This window comes from Ascidiella aspersa, chromosome 2 (assembly GCF_963924565.1).
Source record: "Ascidiella aspersa chromosome 2, kaAscAspe10.2, whole genome shotgun sequence".
NCBI classification, from domain to species: Eukaryota; Metazoa; Chordata; class Ascidiacea; order Phlebobranchia; family Ascidiidae; genus Ascidiella; species Ascidiella aspersa.
The window spans coordinates 38,236,051-38,261,701 of NC_139448.1; the positions used below are offsets into that span (position 1 = coordinate 38,236,051).

A 25,651-nucleotide genomic window follows, 5' to 3' on the forward strand; every position below is an offset into this window, starting at 1 on the left:
AACACTAGCGCTATATGTACAACAGGTTGCCTGTTAGAAATTTAAACTTTGGGCCAAAAAATAATGGAGGCTAATTTTTATGGATTATAAAACTTGAATGACTAGAACAGTCGGATTTAAATGAAGAAATGCACAAGCCCATTTATTTGTAAGCGTGGCATTGTTTGGACTTTCCACAAAAACAATATGCAATACTGACGTCACAATAGATGTTGTTCAAAGTAAACATAAAAGCCCAATCAGATGCAACACGGCATGACAGAGTTGCCACAAAGAATTTGAATTGATTTGTACAATAAAAAGCATTTGCAGGTATTGCAACATTATTATTACCACTGTACATTAGGAATATCAAACCTGGTAGTTACAAACCCATTAAGCACCTTATACCATCCATAAACATTACGTGGTTATCTTTTGACAAGCCACTTGTAGAACAAAGTTTTAATTATACATAACTAACAACTGAAAAGGAGTTTTCACAAAAACAGTTGTATCCATTTATAATCACTATTGCATAAACTATTTTATTAGAGCTATTTTTCATTTAAACTTAAATACCTTTGTAAAAAAGTCTTTTCAGCCATTTTTTATTCGAATAGTTTAATTAAGAGCAATTGTTTCGACTAATTTGTCGTGCACCCCATGTATATTTTGGTGTGCCCCAGGTTTACCCTGCATATGGGTTTAAGAGTATTGTGGTGGGCAGTGGTAAAATGTATTAATATTAACTGAACCTTGGATTAAATATTAATCTTCTAGCAACTTTTTTTTGTCTCTTGGTGTTTAGTGGAAATCATGGTTAGTTGTCATGTTCTACTTCATCAACGGTTCTCAAACTTTTTTACCTAGAGATCTCTCTTGATTCCTTGAAATAATAGCTGACCCAACATTATTTTAAAACTAAACCCAAAAATCAAGATGATTAATTAATACACTAAAACTCTATAAGAAAAATATGCCGGAAAAAAACAATTTGCCAGTCAATGAATTACAAGGTTTAAACTTTCTCACGCAATTTAGTTTAAGAACCACAGCTCTACAGTGGTTGCGGTTGCGCACTGTTTAAGATGCCAATCGCAAATCGTTTAGTGTACTTATCTCGTTCACAACACCTGCATTATCACCCAGATGTTTTGCACGTTTGCCTTGATCTGTTATGCTGTTGACGTGTTGGCAATCTTCCTGGATTGCGACTTGGAAGAGGACGACGACGAACCACTTATATCAGGCAACTAACAATTTATAACAATTCCTTATAAAGTTAATTTTTCATTTTAAATCTTGAGCATAATGGTTGGAGGTTGTGGTTAGGCGTATTTAGAATATCAAAGCCCATAACGAAAGAGGTTGCATTTTGAGAGAGCTTCGAATAAATCTTTGTTAATTCTGAACATCTTTCCAACATCTGATTTTGAACATGAATAAAGGTAGATTCGAAACGTTCAAAATGCTTCCTACTTCAGTATGGGCTTTGATATTCTTACTACATCATTTTAAAATTATTTTACCGTTTCTGATGTTTACAAGGTTATGTAAAGATGACCCATTGACGTTTTTTAACCAGAGTGAATGTAAAGCAAAACCTTAATAAAAAGAAACTTAGGTTTTGGAACAGCTTTAATTATGTAGTCGAACAATACTTACTAAGGGTGTATATTTTGTTACTTGCTATCTAAAGCTGTTTTGCATCCCAACAGCTGGTAGCCGCCGACCAAACTACAGCAACAATGCAGGCCAGCTTCAAACTACTGCACCAATGCCACACGACAAAACACTAATCACCAATGCCACCCAACGCGTAATTTATAAACAGTGGCTGTATTAGTAAATAATGCATAGTTATATAATTATGTATTCAGGATGGTTTAGCAGTGGCATAATTTTAATGGTTGTATAATTGCTTGATTGATTGGTTTATGAAAATAGATGAACACGGAAAACAAAACGGTGTGGTTTATTTCTTGCCTGTTGTTTTTTAGTGATTTGTTTTTTAATTTTTTTTCTTTTCGGTTGAACTGTTGTTTTTGCTGCACATAAGTTGTTTTTATAAAATGCGATGATTTCATCAATATTCCTGTACAGAGTAACCAAGCACATCATCCTCACATTGATGTCATAGTGGTACAGGGGAGTATTACGTCATCAATGTGTGACGCAATAGTCAACTCGACTTCCCAATTTGACATGTCAGGTGGGTGGAAGTGTGTACCAAAAGCAATTTTACTTGCAAACAAACAACACTAACTCTTAAAGGCAACTTTTTTGAGACGTCACACTATGGCATATTTTTATTTAAAAAAATTGCCCCCTTCCAAAAAAACCTGAATCCTCCCCTGTCTGTGTATTTTTGGCAATAGTCTGTGATCCGTTATGTCTGCGACAAAAACACAACAGTCAAGTTATCACACAACAACAAAGCTAACTATTTTAGTCTGCATATGTTCAAACTTATAAATTTTGCTGCTTTTTCGTTGCGATGCCCCAAATCCTGTCTCAATGTGAACAGAATGTCAGCCTCCATCTGTAGGTGTAGCAGAACAGTACTTAAATACAGTGCTTTATCACATATTTAATTTGGTTAGCGTTTTAAACTTACAGTTTCAGTCATAGGGCTTGGCTGGGTTGCCGCGGAGGAAATGTCCGTTGCCGGTGCCGTATGTGTGACTGTAGGTATTTGGCAAATCAACAGACTTCTAAAAAACTACAGGATAGTTATATCACAAGTATATTTTTATCCGATACCGATACTATAACTTTAATTTACAACTTTTTTAGGTAAACAGGTGAATAAAAGAGTTTAAATACTTGTGTTAACCTATAGTATTATTTAACGAATAATACGTTTTCCAACTTTGTCAGGTGAAGTGGGCAGCCTGCTTGTGGCTCAAGGTGGTCAAACTATTGCAAATGATTGTGACAACAACCCACTGTACAGCTCAAAAAATCTTCGTATCACCAAAGCTGGTACTTTGCCGTACAAGTACATCTTTCATCTAAACGTGCCCAAAGATGTAAATTTAATTGAAAATGCGTTGTTGGAGTTGTTTCATAAAGCTGGTCAAATTGGAGTTAGGTCGCTTGCAATGCCTCCAGTTGGAACAGGTGAGAATATAAATGATTAGAGGAGGTGTAGTGGGTTTAGGATGATCCTAATGTTAGGGGGGATAAGGTCCTTGAGACTCCTTAATATCTGATTCTTATTAGAGGTTGCATTGACCCAACACTAATTTACCAGTCCCGGTTTATTACCACTCATAGGCCGCCCGTCTATTCTAGTCCGACGATATAAACTAACGCATAGCACACAAGACAGAAAGGAAAAAGGCACAGAATATTGTTCCGTAAGTTACGAAGGAAAAATACACAACGTAGATGTTTTTGGACTAATTAAAATCATCGTATAACTAAAATATGCCGAAACCAGATATTGCTAACTGAACAGTGCTTTAAACAGGCAACATTGGCTTACAAGTACAAGAGGTGGCTGGATGCATTAGAACGGCTATTGACAGATTTGAGAAAAGCCAACCTCGGAATCTGCGAGAAATTGCCATTTATGGGTTTGATCCTACTGTGATGGCCACAATTCAGCGGATAATGAGACCATTGAAAGGTGATATTTACATGTTGATGTATAAATACATTGCTTAAATTTAAGCTAATTAGGTTTTAACGCTTAAACAAGTTTTTTCAAACGTTGCCTTTAACAAGTACTTTGCAAACTTAGTTGAAGACAAGGTCTTAAAAATGCGCAATATATTGAAAAAAAAATGCTATTTTAAGGTAGTGCTTTTGTCATTTTATATAATATTGTATTGTAGGTGCCGCCTATTTTAATGTTAGACATAGCGACATGTCGAACCACTTTCGACAACTTTTGCACAAATACGAGCCCTATGCAAAATTACATCTTTATATTACGTTTAGTCCCCTTAGAGAAACATTTTAGCCCTTTTTTCTGTGGCCGAAGTAGCGTGGATGCTATCGCACTCCATAACATAGCGCTAAATGTATCTAGAAAATGTACTATTGCACCCTTGCGGATATACGATATGAACAAGACCGTTTTAAAATATTTGACTTTTGTCCTCTCCTACTAGTTAAGCGCTAATATTTATCGCGTTTTATTATTTATTTTTTTATGACCTAACACTAAGGGCGGATCTAAAGGGTTTGACACGCGGTCAAGGACTCTTCCAAACTGCATTTTTTTTGCCTATTTTAACCAAGTAAACGCAAAACATTATTGCGTTTTATCGTACTGAACATATGATCGAGTTAAACGAGTTTTTTTCGTTATAATCTGAAAATACGCCACGTTTTTACGACCCTTCCCTCCTCACAAACTAAATCCTGGATCCACCTTGCTTGAGACATTTTTATATCTTATCATCCACATTTGATTTACAATTTAGTTTTTGGATGTTTTTTAGGTCTTCCGTCCCACTGGGAGAGCATGGAAGGACAACTTTGGAAACGAGTGCATCTTCCACCAAATTCAAAGGAATACCAACATGTTCTGACACTCTTCAATAAAACTCTTCAAATAAATGTTTCCAAGGTTTAGATAAAATGTTAAAATGTGTAAAGTTGAATGGCAACTAATACTAATGCATTATGTGACCTCTAGATTGAACGTATCCAGAACCCAACACTCTACAAACAATTTCAAGCCCAAAAGAAAAAGATTACTGATGTTTTGGCTGGACGTAGACAAATTATATCAAGAAAATTATTCCATGGAACTGATGCTGATAAATGTGACAGCATTTGTTACCAAGGCTTCGATAAAGGTCATTCCGGCGTTAATGGTAGGTCAAAAGAATATTTGTTTGTTTGTAACATTAAAATAATTTCATTACGAATATAACATCCATTTTTTTATTATAATTAGACATTTAAAAACACAAGAGGTAATTACTTTTTTGATTTATTTTTCCAAAAAATCAAGGTACTTGGTATGGAAAAGGTGTGTACTTCGCTACAACTGCCAATTATTCGGATCAATTCGCTTTAGGAAATCCCAGGCATATGTTTCTGGCCGAAGTTATAACGGGAGAATATTGTGAGGGCGATTCATCTATGAATGTTGCCCCAACGCAAAATAATGCCTTGCCTTATGACAGCGTTGTAGATAACATTATAAACCCAACTATGTTTGTTGTATTTAAAGATACAAGCGTTTACCCCGCTTACCTTGTGATTTACAATTGATTCCGACAATATCTACCCATTTGTGTAATAATGTAATGTACCTGATTCGAGTTCAGACAGCTTTATGCGTTCCACATATAGTTTAAATTTCTTTCAAGCTATTTCCCTGTCTTTATTTTAAACCATGCTTTAATTTCCTTATGGGAATTTTTTAGAGGGTAAGTGTCGTTTTTAATCAGCCTATTAGTAAACTTTTTTTAATAATTATTCCTCATCGTATCAAACACAAAACAATAGGAGGCTTTGTGTACAACATTTCAATTGCATTTTTTGCAAGTTTGACAAACGCGCAAAGTGATTTTATTAAAAAGTCCATACTGACAAAAAATATGATTAGCACTATGATTTACTTTAACATAGAGTGCAAAAACAAATACTTAAATAACAATATTAATTTTAAACAACATATAAATATACAGTGAGTACACCGGCTGTGTGTTTGTTCAATCAATATCGGTTTAGAACGGGTTGCAATGAAAATTAGGGCTGATATTTTCTTGCAAATTTCAGTTTGGAGCACACTGCCTCTTCAATGCCATGTTGTTAACTAATAATAGATTAGTATTACTAGTGTTCGCTTAAAACGTAAACGTTAATTGCAGCGATATAAATTGTGCTTAAAATTAGCTTGGTTTACATTATGTTGGGGAACCAGGGCCCAATCTGCCACAACAGTTATATCAGCAGCTCTATGTAAGTTGCTGTAACTTTAAAGCAGAGGTTCCCAACGTGGGCGGTACCGCCCCCTTGTGGGCGTTGGCGAGTTACAAGGGGGCGTTCTGAGTCTTTTTCTAATTTGGGGGGCGCTGAACGCACATAAGGGGGCGTAACATGAAAGTACTGATGGCAAAATTTTGTAAAAGGTTCACTTAAAAATAGTGACAAACAGCATGGTAGGTAACTTTTAATCTTATGGCAACTTCCGTACTGCGAACTTGTAGTAGTTTCCCGACCATTGTTACGTTATAATTGGCTTTCTTATGTTAAGTTGTTGGATGTTGTTGCGTTTTACCGTTTTATACGCGGCAAAATGTTTGTATATTTAAAGCAGGGGTCGCCGCCGGATTCGGCCAGCCGCGCCCCTTTGACAACTAGACATGAGTTCATTTCAAATACTGACTATTTTACCTTTAGTTCGGTCGAAAAATTTTCCCACTTTGCGCGAATGATCTTTCTACGTCCAGTTTGTTTACATATTTTAAAGCTGTTTCTGGACTAGATCAGCGCTTATTTACCGTTGCGCCGTGGAAGGCTACCAAGTGCGTCACGGAAAAACGGAAAACGTATTAAATATATATTTTTTAACATTTTTATGGCAATGTAATAATAAAAACTAGCAGGAAATTTAAAAGAAATGCTGGTATACCCCAAAAAAATCGCGCTCGCTTCGCTCCAGGTGCGCCCGGACTTAAAAAGATTAACAAACACTACACTATCTATTAAGGTTAACGCGTTTTTTCAAAGTAGCTTTATTACACTTTTCATTAGTAGTATGGATGAAAAAATGTGGCCAACGGAGACCCTTCTGAGTTTGGTTGGCGACTAGAAAAGGTTGCCGACCCCTGATTTGAAGTCTTGGTGCAGAAAGTTAAATTTTTCCTGGTAATGACATAACCTGGTGAAATAATGTATCTATAAATTCCCATAGTGAATGCATGTTAGACAACCTAAAATATGACTGACAGCTTATCGAAACAAAAGTAAAGACAATATGATGTTAGACAAGGATTAATATAATACTTTACTGTAAAACAAGATGAGGGGGGCGATATGAAATAATTAATATTAAGCCCAATAGTGTAAAAAGGGTTGGGAAACACTGCTTTAAAGGCTGACCAGCCGGGAGTTACCCGGTGGGGAATTCCCTTAAGGTGCTTGTACACAACACGTTTCTTTTCGACAAACCATGTAGGTATGGCAATGGTTCGCAAGCTTTTGTTGTTTAGACGCTTTTGGAAAAGGTTTGTTGTGAAGCACCAAGCGATAAAAACTTTATATTTGTTTGTTTTTTATTTGTTCGAACAAAAAATCAAAATTCGTTTCTGTATTTTTTTTGACAGCAAATATTTCTAATACACATTTTTTTGTTATAATTATAGCAAATTTGCAAACATATTATTACCGCAATTGAGGTACGAAGCGGTATAATTGTGCGAAGTTCTTGCAAAATCAAAACGACGAAGCAGGGCGCCGCTAAGCACAGTTTAAAAACCTCTGGGTTATTTCACCTTATTTGTCATCAGGGTGTAACCAGGGGAATATGTGGCCATGGGCTCATCCTGTTTTTTTAGCTGAAGTAAAACGCAGGCAATTTATGTATTTCTCGTTGGAGCATCTTTTGTGCGATTGTTTGACAAAGGCGATCATCAAGAAACCCGGTCTGTTTCGCGCTGTAAGTTTAGAACTTTTAAAAGGTTCCGCGTGTCAGGCGCTGGGTTGAGCTTTTCGCGTGTGTCAGGCGCTGGGTGGAGTGACAATGGCAAGCGCGATTAGCCTTTGTTGAGTTTCGTCCGATTGTCACTGAGGCAATGTTTTAGCTTAGTTAGTGTTAATTGTTTTCTTGATCAGGATTGTCGTGCCGTGTTTCTCGGGCCTAAACGTTTTGCCAAAACAACTTAAGAGCATTGGCATTGTTCCTTGAGATGCAATAGTATGCTTAAGCAGGGAGGTTTGCAACAGCATTGTAGCAATTATCTTATTGTAGAAATAAACAAAACGTAGTATAGCGCAAAAAATACTGATCGTCCTAAAACTTGAAACGAAATAAGTTTAACGTTACCAGATGTGATGTATGCTACTTTTACAAGCAGGCTCCTAGGTAATGATTTAGACTTTTAGAGTTTATCATCAAAATTGAATAAAAGCACAGTTGGCTAGTAACTATTCACGGATAAAACTGATATTTGATATGTGTGTTTTTGATATATTTTCTTCTAAATCTACTAGTTTTTAGGCGATACAACAGTTATTTCATTTCTATGTCAGGCCTGCACAACCTTTTATTCCTTGCGGTTACAATGTATTGGCGAACTACATTATCTGTTACTGCAGATTAAAGTCATATAAATCAACATTGGCTGACATTAATGATAGCTGACATTAATTTATTGCTGATAGCTGACATTAATACTTATTCAGGTTTTAAACGACTGTTTGGATTAATATTTTTGAATTTATATAAGTTTGTGTATGAAAGGGAAATGCCTCGAAATCCAATATATTTTGATGTTAAATGGTTTGGTGATATTAGGTTATCGCTATAAATGCTACAAATTTGATAGCATGTTTGTTTTATAAAGGTTAACAAATCCACTTTGAGCATAATTAGCTGGCGTGTATAAAGTCATTGAACGCATGAAAGAAGTTTTACGGCAAATTAAATCCAAATACGCTGAAATATCCGCAACAAAATAAGAGCTTAATCGTCTGAACGAGACATAAACTTGTTGGAATAAGTGCTAAATTCTTTGGAATAACGCCTAAAAGGCTAAAATACCGCCTAAAACTGTATAGAGAGGGTATAAGACCCAGTGGCGTAGCCAGCCGAAAATTTTTTTGGGGGGGCCAAAATGTTGGAATTTTTTGTTTAGCTTTTGTAATTGTATTAATTGCCGTAACGAACACAAATAAGAATGCGAGCAAACCGTTTCGAGCAGCAACTGACTGAGTGTTAACGCAATACTAAAAAACAGTCAAAGAGGAAAAACTGTCTAAAAGTAGTAAAACTAAATTAATGAATAGCAAATGTTACATTAACTACATCGTTTGTGACCTAACAATGCATGACAATTACAGTGTGGCATGCCTGTGATCAAATGTTGTGGTACTGCTCATAAATGCTACAAAACAAATTATTAAGAGTAAAATATTTATAAATTTTAGGGGGCCATGGCCCCTCAGCCCCCCCCCCCCCCTGACTACGCCTATGATAAGACCATCGGGGCCACGGGTCTGGTATCGGGCGTTATTGGATTGACGTTTGGGTGTCCTAGTTTGACCGGCGCCGTTAGGGCTTATTGGTGGGTAATGGGTGGGGTTAGAAAATGGGTAAGGTTTGAAATTGTTTGGGGAGTTGATGATGTACTTAGGGGTGCAGTTTTAGGTTAGGTAAAATGTTGTGTAGGCTTGATTCTGTCCATTTAGCCATTATTCAACAGATTTAGGATTTTAGGTATTAGTACTACTTTGGTATTATACCCAGAGCCGGTTTAGGCTAATAAGGCTATACCCTTAGGCCCTGGAAAAGTTCGGCCCTCAAATTTTTAAGGTGAATTTTTGTAAGGCTGTTAGTGATACAGATTCAGTACCAGTACAGTACAGTTTTCCTTAAAAACGAATGACTAAATCGAGTGAATATGTGCCTTGTGTGTGAGTAGATAAATAAATCGTTTCATTTATGCCGTAAACGAGTTAAGACCTATCTACGTTCTGGCGTTCTGTGCTAACACTTTTAACGGGTTAGATAAAGTGTTGTTTAGGCAAGATTCTTGTCATTTAGGTCTTCTTCTGACGGGATTTGGACTTATTTTAATTTAGACGGTACTACGACTAATAGGACTGGAGTCCCTTTTAAGCATAGATAGTGATATTGTTAGAGGTTTGAATATCGATTACATCATTCCTAAGGTTTGTTCACACAATAAACACTTCTGGCGTTAACGTAAAACATTTTTAAAATTTTGGCTGAGTAAGTTGAAACTGTTCAACTTTGACACTTTCAGTTAGAAGTTAGGAATTTGCCGTTAACGCTGGCAACCCTTCTAGTGTGATCTGGACGACGTTTTGCGCCAGACGCTAACGCTAGAAGTAAAACGCGTTTAGTGTGAACCAGACACGTTCTTTGAATTACTCGCATGTGAGGATGTTCAAAGTAGAATGTTGTATTCTTTTATTACGTTTTATTGCGAAAATTTACGCCTAATCGTACGTTTGCAAGTTGCAAGATTGGATAACGGCCTGTCGCTGTGGCGAAACAATTACTGTGCTGCTTTATATATGTAGCCATGTCGGGCAGCGTCATTGTCAGCTGGCTGCCAATTGCTTGATGATAACGGTCGCCTAATGTTTAAGTTTCCGTCAAATGCTGTTGGGCAAGCAACTAACACGCATGATGGTGCAGTGATTTCCCAATTTCCTTAAACAGTTTGCAAAAGAACATCCAATCGTGAAACGCGCAAGGTATCCTACAGGGTTACTCAAGGTCAATTATTAGGCCAATATTCAGTTAGGTTATGCACAGCGACCAGCGTATTTGGCAAATAATAGTAACTCATTATTAAAATAAAAATCTAGGTATCATCTAGGCGAATGAAAAACAGAGTGAAATACAAAAAAATCCCCGGCGGAGTCCCAAAACAAGCTTTGCAATGACTAACTAAGTTAGTTCAACGTCGAAAAAACGTCATAAGTGAACCCAATGTATTTTCACTACTTTTTGTAGCTTGGTTTGCAAAATTAGGCCCTTCCCTAGTAAATAGCTTTTAGCCTACAGTACCTTTAATCTGGCCCTGCTCATACTGAACTGTGTTTTCAGACGTTGATGATGTTCTTATTTCGATCTTTAGGCTGGAGTTCATATTAAAATCAGGGGGTCGCACTGGAACTTAACTGGAACTTTATGAATCGATTTTGGGTCAAATTTATAACCGTACCCGAACCTGCAACGTTTTTTTTTGTAAGATTTTAAGGAGTCGAACCAAAACTGAACCGAACAAATTAAAAGAACTTGAACCAAACCCGAAACTGTTAACAAAAGCGGCTAACTTCAGCACAACTTGTATTTTACTGAGTCAAGTTTGGTCACTTTTAAAATTTTATAAAAAAACATAAAAGTTAATTAAATCAAACGTTGATTTTTACTTTTTTAGATATTTTAATAATGATCGCTGTTTTTTTTTAAATCACGTAATGTACATTAAATGACTTGCAATTCAAAGTTTCTGTTCTACGTTTTTTGACCCACATTTTCAGGTTCAACGCAACTTATATTGTATCCGAACCGGAACTTTATGAACCGGTTTTAAAATAACGATGGTCGAACCGGAGCTGAACCGGAACTTTATGAACAGGTTTTGAAATAACGATGGTCGAACCGGAACTTTTAAATTCCTGCTAACCGAAACCGGAACTGAACCGGAAAAGTCAAACGGTTCGACTCCCTGAATAAAAATAAACCAACAAATATGCTTGCATGAATGCTGTAATTTATTTATCTTGTAAGGCTGGGAAATTTATAACTTTGTAAAATTGTTTGGTAAACGCCTGGACGTTATATTTTCGATATTTTTGACGTACTGTGCTTCGTGTGTACAACAGTTAAAGTTGTCATTCGTGTTAAATATGCAGAGTCGATGTGTATTGTTTTAGATTCTTTAATACTGATATAACAGTGAACCACTTGAAATGCTAGAAGATACAAGGAAATCTATTTGTGTTTATATCTTTTGTGGGGTAAGCATTCTTCTTATGTTTTGTAGACCAACCGGCCAATACAACCTTAATTATTTTGAAAAAGTAACAAAAATACCTAAACTAGAAAAAATATTTAATCTATTTTATTTTTGGTTTTCTTAAATCGACTAGAAACGCATGGTTCTGTAAATTTAGTCTGAAAACAAGTTTTTGCTTTTATAAGGTTAATATAGTTGTTGTTTATTGTTAAGGTTTTAAGCTTAGCTGCATGGATCATATGTCTTTTGAGCAATTTTTGGACGTTGGAAGGCACAGGGTCTACGGGCATGGTTATCCTTACATCAGTGGCCTGCGTTTTTATCCTTGTTGTTGGCTGGTGCTGTAAATGCAAATGTTCTTGGAAGTTCGTAAGTAGCTTTAACAGAGACCCATAGTGTAATATCATTTAGTATAAAGGGTTATCCCTATGTGCAATCCCTATATTAATGCTGTATAAGATCGATGGTACCGATGCGAGATAAATTGCTGCGCCAATTAGTAATTATTGTATTTAAAGATAGGATACAGTCGACTGATCGCAGCTATAGTTTAATTGTATGCTGAACAAATATTTCAACTTTTAGTAACAATCCTGCAATTTTGTTAGGAAAGTTGTTGTGCAGCGGTATTCGCCGTGATGTATGTTGTCAGTATGGTGGTCGCAGCTATTACGGCGAGCAAGTTTGCAAACGTTTCGCCATTGGTTCCATATTATCTACTCGTCATCAGTGCCGTAAGTAAACAGAAATGATTTTAAAGAACTACAATGCAGTCTACAGGTAAAACATCGTTTGCAGCAGTGTTGTAAACAAGTCATTTTGAAATGACTTAAGTCCCAGTCAAGTAATTCGTAAAATAACTTAAGTACAAGTCAAGTCTTTTTGAATAAATAACAAGTCAAGTCCCAGTCAAGTCATAATTAGAGCAAGTCAGCTTCAAGTCCAGCCCATGTCAAAAAAATAAAACTTTAAATTATGAAAACCGGCAAACTCCTCCGATTATTATGAGCAACTCGAGTCAAAAATAACATAAAAGCAACATATAACAAGCAAATTCTTTCATGTGCAAAGATTAGGCTAAATAACGCAATTTTATAATTAATTGCTTAATTGAAACAATTTATTTTAACCCAAGTCATTTGCCCAAAATACTTAAATCAAGTCAAGTCATTTTGCCCAAAGACTTAAGTCAAGTCAAGTCATTTGAAAAACAGTGACTTAAGTGCACCTAAGTCAAGTCATTGACTTGTAATTTGAAATAAAATTCAGTCCCCATAAAATATAGCAAGTCAAGTCCCGGTCCAAGTCATCGGTTGCCCAAGTCAAGGCCTTATGAGAGCAAGTCCACTTCAAGTTATTTCATTGACATTAAAGTAACATGTTAAGCTAATAAAATTTGAAAACTTGCGGAATTCGTACCAAAGCAAAAAAAGGATATTTCTATTGGCTGGTGTTGGGAAAGAAATTTAAACAAACAAAGTACAAAATATATTCATTAGAAGACAGTTAATAAAATTCCCCAATAACCACTGATATCAAAAGGCGTAACATTTTCATGACTTTATTAGCTTAAGATGTTTTATAATGGCCCTAAACCGCAAACTTAAAAGATAATGTGATTTGTCAACTTAATTTTGCGTTGCTTTGTAAACTTGTACGCCCCTAGTGCGCTTCACCCCGCAGTTTAAGAACCCCTGTTGGAAATTTGTTTTTCCCTTATTTTTCTTTTTGTTTTTTACCTTATTTTTTCAGGTGATTTCCATTTGTACCGCGACCCTTCTTGCCTGTTACGTGTTTGCAATTATCAAGGCAAAGTACTCTCAACGTAACCGTGTAACAGGTAACTAACAGCAGTGTTTTAATTCAGTTTGAAATTACTTGTTACACAGGCATCAGTTGCCCAAGTAAAGTTAAGGCAACTTCATTAGCTACAAGCCAAATCACTGATATAATATAACAATAAAAATTGGTTATTTTATTAGCAATACCTCAAGAAAGAAAAAAACAAAAACAATTATACAAATGTAATCGGCAACGTGCAAATATTGAAAACAATAGCTCAAACTTATAAAAAATTAGTTTAAACCCTAGTCTGTGACTAAAAGATTCAAGTTAAGTTAAAGTCATTTGTCAAAAAAAAATAAGTGAAGTCATTATACTAAAACACTCGACAAGTTATTTTACTCAAATGACTTTTTCAAGAAAACGTCTTTTCAAAACAGTGACTTAAGTCAAGTCGCCATGCCATTGCTCGCGTATGCAGCAAAGCAATCAACAGATTTAAACAAACCAAAGCCAACTATTTCCAAAGCATCTCGATTTATGTGTTTCAACAAGCAATGGTGACAACATTCAAACTGGAGTTTCCACCATTGCGAGATAATGACTTTGCCTCAGGTTAAAACTTTTGTTACGAGAGACTGAGTGTCGTAATTATACTTTTAAGTGTCATTTTCCTCATAAACCAAGTTACTGAACCTACGAATCCAGTTATACCGTCATATTCCAGTTGACTGTACCTTGACAAACATTTCTACTAGCTTTGTTATTTTGCTTCATTCAATCCTTTTAATCCATTTTATCCTCACCATTTGACTTAAAACTTAGATTCGAAATGTTTTTTTAGATATATTATCCAACTGGGAGGACATGGGAGGACAACCTTGGAAACGAGTAAATCTTCCACCAAATTCAAAGGAATACAAACGTGTTCTGAAACTCTTCAATGAAACTCTGCAAATAAATGTTTGGAAGGTTTGACTAAAGAGATTAACAGTTACCCCACTTTTTTATTATTGCTATTTAACCTCCTTGTAAATAAATATCAGATTGAACGTATCCAAAATCCAACACTCTACAATCAATTTGAAGAACAAAAGAAAAAGGTTACTGATGCTTTGGCTGGACGTAGACCAAATATAACAAGAGAATTATTCCATGGAACTGATGCTGATAAATGTGACAGCATTTGTAGCCAAGGCTTCGATAGAGGTTATTCCGGCATTAATGGTAAGTTAAATAAAAAGTTTACATCTGAAAAATTACTTACTACATACAGTTAACCTTGTTTTTATGTAAATTATAGCTGCTGGGCACAACCATATTTAATATAATACGCTAAAATTTGTCAAATATTTACAGTCTTCTTAAAAGAACATTTCAATACCACTTATTACAAAACATGTTACAGTAGCTCTACGTATAAAATGCTCGATGTAGTCTTTTATATTCATCTCTTCAGGTAATGTGTATGAAAGGTGTGCACGAAGTTTTTTACATTTATTGTTTAAGGTACTTTGTATGGAAAAGGTGTGTACTTCGCTACAACTGCAAAATACTCTGATACATTTGCAAAAGGAAACCCCAACCATATGTTTCTGGCCGAAGTTATAACTGGGGAATATTGTCAGGGCAAACCTTCTATGGATGTTGCCCCCATGCAACCAAATAGGTCCCCTTTTGACAGTGTTGTAGACAACATTACAAACCCATCTATGTTTGTTGTGTTTAAAGATACAAGCGCTTACCCAGCTTACCTTGTAATTTACAATTAATTGTGGCTATATATACAACTATGTGCCCTCTTTTTTCCTTCTTGCCCTCCAGCATGTCATTTAATTACTCACAAAGTCTGTGAAAGTTTCCAGGCGCGAAAAACTTTACGACGCGTAATAATAAAATCAGATACTTTTAATCTAAACATAGCAAAAATTAAAAAGTAAATTTTGACTCATTAGTATTTACACAAACCTAGATTAACAATAATTTAGTACTAGTACGTAGTCTAAATAAAACTATTGTGAGCATTTTTTATCGCTTAAACAAAAATTATTTGTAGTTTTAGACACGTAGCTTGAATAAAACTAATTTAGTCATTTTTGTATTCAAACGTACGTAGTGTTAATAAAAATCGTTTGGCATTATTTGTTTGTATGTAGCTTATTTGGTACTTGAAGCTTATTTGGTACTGAACACAAAATATAAAATAGTTCATACTTGTTTTAAATCTTTCTGTTGATCATTTAACTTCGTGTGAGCTTCTCTTTACGTGTCATTAGTACAGCGAAAGCCATTGCACACTAACCAAATCTGTCGATCAATAATGCAAGCAGGGCAGGCTAGAAAAACAACTAGTCTGCAGTGAGGTTTGAACTCATGACCTCGGGGAAGCATGAACCGTTACTCTACCACACAGGCTCGGTAGTAAGGTAAGTCGAGAAACAACCATAGCACCGTTGCCTGCTGCATTAAATTCTTAAAACTAGTCTGTGGTGAGGTTCGAACTCACGATCTCGGTCATACGCTGGACAGTCACTCTACCAACTGAGGTACAATCCCCAGTAAAAATGCTGATACTTTGTGAAAGTCTAAATCCATTTATCTATTACAGTGGAGATAAAAACAAACTCGACCGTTACCCGGATGCTAAATGATCCGACGAGGGGTTAGATTTAGGCTTTCAGATTAGATATTGTTTGTTTTTTATAACATTATTCTCTTATGTAATCCTTTAAATCAGTGTTTCTTAATCAGGTGAATGGTTCACCCCAGGGTGAATAAAATTTTGCATAGGTCAACCAACCAAAAGGGGTGAATAAGGGTGAACCGTCCGAAATGGATGGTAGCTCTGCAGTAAATCGACTACTGAACTGTTGATTTTTGGGGGGGTCACGGCCGCGTACAATTTTATCATGATAGCTTAGATTTATCTGCGTAGATTTTATCATGAAAAGAGACAGATCTCAAGCCATAGTTCCCCGACCCCTGCCCCAGTATGAAGGACTGTCATGTGTTTATAAGAGCGGCGCGTATAAGGGGAAAATATCAAAATGTTTTATGAGCCGCTAGCAAAACCTGAACGACCACAACATAGATTTCCAATAAAATACATACACAGGCTATACTTTGTTATCTGTCATAAGAATCGCTTTGTGCTTTTTGTCACAATTGATTCGCTATATTTTGTATTTAGCTGTCACGACTGGATCTTAGCCATTTTTAAACTAGAGCAGGGGTCAATAAACTACAACTAGTGGCTCAGATCCGCTTGTTGAATTCTTCCGACCCGCGATTTTGCAGGATTCCATAAATTACACGCTACAGTTCGGCGTCGGATCGATGATGACCGATACTTAACACTTAACATTGACCCCGATACGATAATATCGTACATTCCTAATGGCGGACTGCTAATACTGCTGTAAAAAAAAGGTTGTGCACCTACGGCTTACCAACTGTCATATACAGAAAGTTTGCCGTTGTTGGATACAACTGTGTTGCACTTTTATGGTTATATGTTTATTTTTTGGTTTTTTTTTTTTTTTGAAAGGCTGATTGTAAAACTAGTCTGTGGTGAGGTACGAACTCACAACCTCGGTCATACCGGAACCGTCGCTCAAAATAAATTATTCCAAGCATTGTGCGGTTGCCTGTAGTATTTAACGCTTTAACTGTGAAATTTACTCCATTTAAAGTATTTTAGTACTAACATACGAAAATAGATTCCTAAAACCTATACATTTGCCTTCCAAACTTTACATTTGGCTTCCAATTATTTAGTTATTTGAAAGGGTTTGGTTAGTACCGGTTGTTGTATTAATAAAAAAACTCAAAAAAATTGCACAAAATCAAACTACAACATTTGGTGTGTATTTGTTTATTGCATTTAAAAAAAAACATTTTCTTCACGATGACACTTGCACTAGAGAGGATGAATAAGGCATCTTTGATCTGCAAAAATCTAATAAGGATAACTAAATTTTGTTAAATTTTAGGTTCCTAAAATGCAACTTACTTCGTGCTGTAATACATTGACACTTTGTATTGATTCCAGGATCAAAATGTAACACAACAGCCTTAAGTAATTTGCAGTTTATTTAAAAACTCCTATATTTGGCCTACAATCTGTAAAAAGTGTGAAAAACCTGCAGAAAAAGTTGTTAACCTGCAAAAACATATTTGTTCATGCAAAAAGCCAATGCTGTTCACTATATACATCCTTTTCGCTGTCTCTCTTTGTGCCTTGCCTTTGGTGCTAATATCGCTTTCAGGTAGCCATCTTGCAATTATGGAAAATGACAAACATCTACCAACACAACCAGACAGTAAAGCCACAGTAACCAGCTTAAATATTTTAGGCAACAACATAGTAAATCATAATCACCTGGAGTCGGATCCGTACCCTTTTCGCTTGCCGGGCTTAGCTTTATCGTAGTCTGTCTGCTTGGTCTAAACATAGTAAATAAAAGTTCTTAAAACAATACTTCCATAATTTCCCGTAGAAGACGAGTTTGTTCTTATCTAAGTTGGGTCGAAACGTCGGTACTTTAATAAAATTTTGCCGGAAGAACAATTTACAATTGAGAATGAAAAATGATAAGTGTTTTTAAGCACTTTACTTTTTAAGCAAAGGCATCGTTTTTAAATGCTGAGTTTCAAGTAATAATAATGTTTAGGAGCATTTAATTGTAGTGTGCGTCTAAAGTAAACAGCACAACTTACCCGGCGAATTTCAAGGCAGCCTTGACTTGCTACTTTCATTTGTCACGTAGTAAGTATTTCGACTTAATGGTGTCTTGGCATAGTCCTTATATTACAATCTAATTTTGTTTGTCTCTTGGTTGTCAGTTTTTCGATTGGTAGATTTCTTGATTCTAAATCCTCTTTTACCCTGGGGTCTCTTGGACTCTTGTAGTCTCTTTCACAGTTCAGTTATTTGGACGTCGTACTTGTTTTTCGACTAACTTAAACATCCATTGCTTCTCTAACCATTCTACTTTCTTATTTTTATCGCCAATTAATCGTATCGTCGCAAAACGCGAAACTTTTACTGTCAAACGCGCTTTAAAATATTCTGTTATCCACACAAAATACCCAAATCACTATTCATGTTATTTTCTCCTATACTACTGCGAGTTAATTTTTATGTTTGGTTCAGGTTTGGTTTAGTTTTACTTGATTAATATAAGGTTACATGCGCAAGTTACGTGTAAATGTAAAAACAATTTCGCAATTCCACTAAATAAAGTGGATTTCTACAACTATCTCGATAGGTTTAGAACCAAGGGGTACTTGCCCGGGGAGTTTGTTATGGATATCAGGAACCTGAACCAAAAATATGTGTCTAAATATCTATTAAAATAACAACAAAAAAAAAGCTGTAGCGCAGTTTGTTTTTAAATATATTTTAGCTATGCAAGAAATTTGACGGAATTTCCTAAACTTTGTATCGAAAAAAAATTTTTGCAGGTTATCCAAACTCATGGTCAACTTCGATTGAAGGATATAGTCAATGAAAATATTATTAATTGAAGACAAATGTATTGTGGTACTGTTTTGCAAGCGTCGCGTGGCGTACCGCAGATAACATTACGAAAAAAATCGTCAGTTTTCGCGGAGCGTGAATTAAAAGATGCACAATAAAAGCCACTAAACGAGGCCGCTAAAATCACCGCACTAAACTGACGAATCTAGCAATTCCTATTTGATCAATCTATAAAATACAACAGCTATTAAAATTGTATAGCTGTGTGACACGCATGTCAAGATACACATGGCAAAACATGGAACTTTTGCAGCAAAAAGGTGCATTGTTCCAGCAGGTTATTAACAACTGCTTAGATTTGGAAAAAAAAATATTTGTCAAGGTCCTACAATCGAAATTGACGCGCTACAGCCATAGCACTAAATATTTTACATCACTTGGTTATATACGAAGATGAAAACTTCTTAGGCACTCTCTTCAAAACATGGAAGTGTAGTTGAAATGTTGTCGTGGTTGAAATGTTCGTTAGAGATGCTTGAAACTGTACAATAAAAAACGGAATTAGCTTGCCTTAAAATTTGTTATGTGCGTATTTCTATAGATAAGATATCTCTTAAATGAAACCAAATAGACAACGTTAGGGAGGTAAGGAAACATTGGTTAATCTAATTACTAAGAAAACACAAGAATTGATCGATGGGTTCCAACCTGTTAAGCTACCAGATTTTAATATCACCGAATCGTAAAGAAAATGTTTATTGATTACAAAATATATTATACTATTAATTATGAAATTTTGATTTTTGTCATAGTCTTGTAACAAAACCCACACATGTAGCCTATACACAGGTAAGTAAATAAGAAATAATACTTCTATATCTAAAAAACATACTTATTTCTAAACATATACAGGAATAAGACAATTTCGCCAAAAAAAGTTTGCCAGTAATTTTAGAGTCCAGCAAAAAAACGAGATAAGAACCACACCAACGTCAGAATAAAACACAATTCGGAAAAAGGAATAAGGCCGAAATAGGACTAATACCCTACTCTCCTAATAATTTCAACACTAACCCATTTTCTAACCCCACCCATTACCCACCAATAACCCCAAAAAGGACCAAAAATCCGGTGTATTTTACCTAATGAACCAGCGCACCGATTTTAATAATTTAGAAAAATAGCTGAAGCTAAGTTAAATCGTTAAAGTCTGATATTTTCCTCTCAAATAATAAATAACTCACCGAAGTGTTGAGTTATCGTTTTGAAGATGTTTCTCTTTCGCAGACCAGATGTGTAGATTGCTCCTGCTCCTATTAAAAACTTGTAAATTAAATCTCCAACAAACTGTAGGACATTAGGTTGCCAATATATGATTATATATATATATATATAAACAAGACCACTTGCACTAAAGCGTTATGGTTAAATGGTACTACATATTGTTTAAATTAAACCTATGCTGAATTCATAAGAATGGCAATTTTAATGCTTGAAATTACCTTGAAGGATCCAAGATAACTTTTGACTTCTTCACCTTAGGGTATTCCCCATCCAAACGCCGTTGGTGAATCTTCAAAAAAAAAATTAACTAAGTTCAGGTAATAGACGAAAATATTCCACATTCGATTTCACATAACGTAATACAAGTAGTTATCAATTGTGAGGTCATCAATCTATGCCCATTTGTTTATTATATCACGCCGATTCGAAATGCGAATGCATCTTCTACTCAGATTTGATAGCGCTAGCACCGACTTGACAGTAACTAAAATTGTCGGCAAAGCGCATAAATTTTAAAAGGCACAAACTACCATTACAACTGATCTAAGTCATGACTATTTTGCTGCAAATCAATAACAATGTAGCCTAAACTAAAATATTGTCGAAAAATTAAATGATATTTAAGCCCATACCGGAGTAGGTATCAATTTGAACGTTTCGAATAACTTTTTTTTTTCATGTTGCAAATGAATAAAGAGTTATTCGAAACGTTCAAAATGTTACCTACTTTTGTATGGGCTTTGATATTCTTATTACGTCTACAACCTCCAACCATTATGCTCGAAAATGATATTTGAAATTAAGTATATACTTGACAACATAAATTAAATGTGCAACTATGCTATCGACTAATCAACTGAGTTTTCCTAATATCATCCTTAACTAATTTTACAAGAGCTAAACCTATACAAGCAAAATTCTAGGACTGTTTCAATTTCTCATAGCCTGACACACCTTGAACTGAAGAATGTTTTTGTCTAAAATGCTTCAATTAAAGTTACCTTTTTTCACCTTCCCCGATTTTTTTGTCGCAATTTGCCTCAAGAAACGCGCGGCCAATTAGCCATAAATTAAAATGGCCACAGGTTAACTGCGCCACGTTTTATTTTCCAAATTTGTTCCAGAATTGAAGACTTCGGGTTTTTTAGTACTACAATGTCTGCGAATATCTTTCGAATATCTTTGAGGCTAGCAGTTGATAAACTACCGCGACTAGTTAAGTGATTTTGCTTATGCGATGCGTTGCTTCCTTATGCGCGTGTAAGAACGAACAAGAATATAACGGAGACAATAAGTTAGTAACACTTATTAAACTTGAAAACAACACAAACAAAAGAGTATGACTGCCAAAATATAGCCAAATATATAAACTGAAAAAATATATAGATAAAAAGTGAAAATGTAGCTTAATTGAATGTCAAAGCCTAAAAGTTATAAAAATCGAGATCAAGAATAAATCAACATCGTCTTGCTTGATAAAGACACGCATTGCTGAAATCGTTTTCCATAGGATTTACTCAACCGTTTCGGCTTTGAATTTTATTTTTAAGCTACATTACAGATCCGTGCATAGCGCACCAAATGAAAGTGTGTCTTCTAAACAAAACAATCAAACCTTACAACCAGTAGCCGACATTACACAAAAAAGCAAAACAAAGCAAACAAGCTGAAGTGAGAACAAACTAACATCCAACCAAGCTGAAACGGCGTAAAGGTTGCCGCCCTTGCGTTTAATTTAAAGCAAGTTTAATCTAATCACAGAGAGCAAAGTAGTATAGAGCAGTGTTTCTTAATCAGGTGAATGGTTCACCCCAGGGTGAATAAAATTTTTGCGGGGTTGAACCAACCAAAAGGGGTGAATAAAGGTGAACCGTCAGAAATGGATGATAGCCTGCCAAACAACTTAAGTCATTTTGTGCTGTTATATATAGATGAGATTTATTATATCATGAGACAAGGGTGAATGAAATCTTAAGATACATGCTAGGTGCAAATAAAACTAAAAAAGTTTAAAAAGCTCTGGTATAGAGAACAGAGGTCTTATTTTTTTCCACTAGGCTACATCGGTTCTTATATAAAAACTATAAAAAATCTTTAGCAAGAAAAAATCTACTAAGATCATTTCTATTAATGGGCGAATTAACTAGTTAAACCGCATTTCGCCGGTTCATTTTAAAGCAAACATCAAGCACTTGTTTTTAAACGTCGAGTTTAGTTAATCATTATACATTCTCACACTGTGGCATGTTGTTGCGTGGAAACCGAAAAAGCTTAACCTATGCCAGACAATAAACTGGCAGTAGTACGTTTATTGTAATTCTACTATGTAACAAGGATATTTGTTTAATTTAGGAAAGGCAGAATATTACGTGATGTTAAAAAACAAAACGTTATACAAGTATAGGCTAAATGTAGAGTTAAAATTTATCTAAAACCTAAAAGTTTGGCAAAAAAATGCTAAGTTTAACATACAAACAGAAACAACATTTATGAGTGTAGAACTGTGTCAATTCACAAATTGACACAGTTCGTCAAGGGATAACCCAGTTAGGTCCCGAGGTCTGGTTAAGCAGATGTGATTTGAGTTTAACATACAAATGTAGATATAACTAGACGGGGTTGCGGTTGTTGTATATTTTGTCAGGGGTAATTTTCAGGGCCTTATTTTTAAGTGTGAATTGTGAAGGTAATTGGGTCATTATAAATAGGATTATTTACGCAACATATTACAAGCAAATTGTTTTTTGTGCAAAAATTTCGATATATAACCCAAAATTTTAAATACAAATAACTACTTCATTTCAACCCATGCATTTATTCAAAAGATTTAAGTCAAGTCACGTAATTTTGCCCAAAACGCTTAAGTCAAATCAAGTCATTTAAAAACAGTCACTTAAGTACACTTAAGTTAAGTGTTGACTTAAGTCATTAAACAACACTGATCCCTAGCGGTTATCATGACAATGTTAAAGGTAATGACTTTGGTGTCAATTTCAAACAAAAATTGGGAAATGTTATGCTTTATGTTGTACAGCTTGATTGAAAGTGGAACAACTCCTGTAAAGTAAACCAGAAAAGTACTCATCAAGCAAACAGCTAAATGTCTATTTGTTTATATTAAAAAATTATAGCTTATGAGAGATTGCGATGACTGATGTTCGTGGACTTAATAAAAGTTTTTTCAATTCTAAAGAAGGCGTATTTGAAACAATTCAACTGGTAAGAATTTTTTCGTATTGTAGGCCTATGTGAATCTTTTTCCTATTGCTTCTACTTCGTGCATTTTAATTGTTTTCACTTCTACTTTAACCTAATACGAAAGCTTGTCGAGAATTGAACACAATTTGCCTTTATATGGCACCACCTTATTACGGTACTCTAGTTAGAATTAGACAAATACGGCCATTTACAAAGATTTGTACTGTTAGTTACTTTAATTTAGGTTCAAAACCATGACCTACAGGTTTATTATGTGGAGTCTGTGTGAAGACATATGCATTTAAAACAAGTTGCAATACACAGTTTAACTAATTGAAGCTGTATGGCAAAAGTAACTGTCAATTCAGTTTGTCCCATCCGTTTCATATTTAAAACGCTAAAACATAAACCACGATTAGTTAATGAAAGAAATTGTAACGTCAACAAATACTAAAGTATTTAACGGATAAACTAAAACATTAAAGCCCATACAAAAGTAGGTAGCATTTTAAACGTTTCAAATCAATCATAAGATAATGGTTGGGAGTTTTAGTTAGACGTAGAATGAATATCAAAGCTCATACAGAAGTAGGTATAGCATTTTGAGAACGTAGTGCCTTCTCACTAAGCTGAAAATAAAAAAAAGATTTATTCAAATGCTAAATCTAGCTCTGTATGGGCTTTGATAATCGTACTACGTCTTACTCCAGCAATTAAGCTCCTAAACTAAAATAAATTTTGAATTTAGGTGCTGAGTCTTATGATTCTAATTCTGTGTTTATCGAGCTCATTTTGGTCGGTGGAGGGCGCCAATGCAATGAACGCTGTCCTTGTATTTTCTCTGCTTTGTTTCCTCATCCGAATACTAAGTTGGATTGTCTACTATTACCAGCTTAACAACGCATCAACCATTGAGCTAAAACTATGGCACACCTTTGTAAGTACTTGTCTTAAACTAAGGAAATCACAACAGGTACAATGAAAGATACATACAAACACACACACGTGTTCAACAACTGTGATCAAACCCTTCTGAAGCTGCTTTTTGACAAACGTTTACGGCTTACGTACCTAAGTACACCGAAAGCCATTGCACACTCCCCGAATTTATCGAACAATAATGCAAGCAAGGCAGGCTAGAAAACAGGAAGCCTGCAGTGTGGTTCGAACTCACTACCTCGGACATACCAAGACCGTCGCTCTACTAACTGAGCTACAAAGGTTCAGAGGGAGTTTTGCTTTATTAAAAAATCTTTACAAGAATAAATGTTTAGTGTTGCATAGTTAACCTACGGAAAGTATAATCCGGGGATTGCGATAAATCCTTTTTGTCGGGTTGTTCGATTTTATAAATTTCTAAGCCAAAAAAGGTCATCATTTCAATTAAGATGATTTGAACTTATTAACTAGAAATGTGTATTTTATACAATCTTAAAATGCACAATCGTAATTATTTAAGAGAACAATTGAAACGTCTTAATCAAGATGGTGTCGATACACTCAATCTTTTTGGCTTTGCAATTTATTATAAAGCTACATTACAGATCCGTGCATGGTGTACCCAAGCTTCATCAAGGCGTTTTTTTAGGAAACATATTTTGGAATTCTTGGTGGTTCATTGATGTTTATCAACATGTGCATTTCGGCTGACATGGCGAATCATTTTAAACACTACGAACAATTGCCAGCAAACTTCCATGGTTTATTGACTTCTTGTGCGGTAAGTTGGCCATCAATACATTCAAGTAGAATAGTAGTGACGGGATGGTTTGGTGGAAAAATAACAACAGGTTCGGCGCACCAGCGAAAATTACTTTACCAAACACTCTGTTTTTACTTTTACTTCTGCAACTCGGCAAGTTGTTCGTTTAGCACTTGATATTATTGTCAAATGAGGAATTATTTAAACCACAACTTTCAAACGAATACTTGTCATGACTAGGGCGATTATTTTTTGACCTAAAATAATTTATTTTGACAAAAATTTGACCTGTTAGAAATACATTGATTTAAATAATCTAGGCGTCGTTGTTTACACATTTTTTATACTGTGTATTGTTCTAATGAAGATATAATACAGTTGAAATGACTTTGAATATAAATCAAAACTAATTTTTTTTGATACTTGAACGATAAATTGCAAAATAACTGAACGACCACTTTCAAAAAGCTGACTTTAGTTTTTTTCTAATTTGTTAACGATTTATGTGCATTTCATTCAATTTTGAATTAAAAAAAT

General features: G+C 35.1%; 1 protein-coding gene and 1 long non-coding RNA gene across 2 annotated transcripts; both read left to right on the forward strand.

The window, feature by feature from the left end:
- Positions 1-11,563: 11,563 nt before the first annotated feature.
- On the forward strand, positions 11,564-15,220 carry LOC146165631 (protein mono-ADP-ribosyltransferase PARP14-like). Its single transcript, XM_083382912.1, has 7 exons — positions 11,564-11,667; positions 11,880-12,035; positions 12,275-12,400; positions 13,419-13,506; positions 14,293-14,420; positions 14,495-14,675; positions 14,958-15,220. Exons 1-7 carry the CDS (start codon positions 11,620-11,622, stop codon positions 15,218-15,220), a joined length of 990 nt encoding a protein of 329 aa, XP_083239038.1. The 5' UTR covers positions 11,564-11,619.
- An 8,113-nt stretch (positions 15,221-23,333) lies between these two features.
- Positions 23,334-25,104, forward strand: LOC146165632 (uncharacterized). The gene is made up of 3 exons (XR_014494501.1): positions 23,334-23,433; positions 24,161-24,349; positions 25,001-25,104. It is a non-coding gene; the product is annotated as an uncharacterized LOC146165632 (long non-coding RNA).
- The last annotated feature ends 547 nt before the right edge of the window (positions 25,105-25,651 follow it).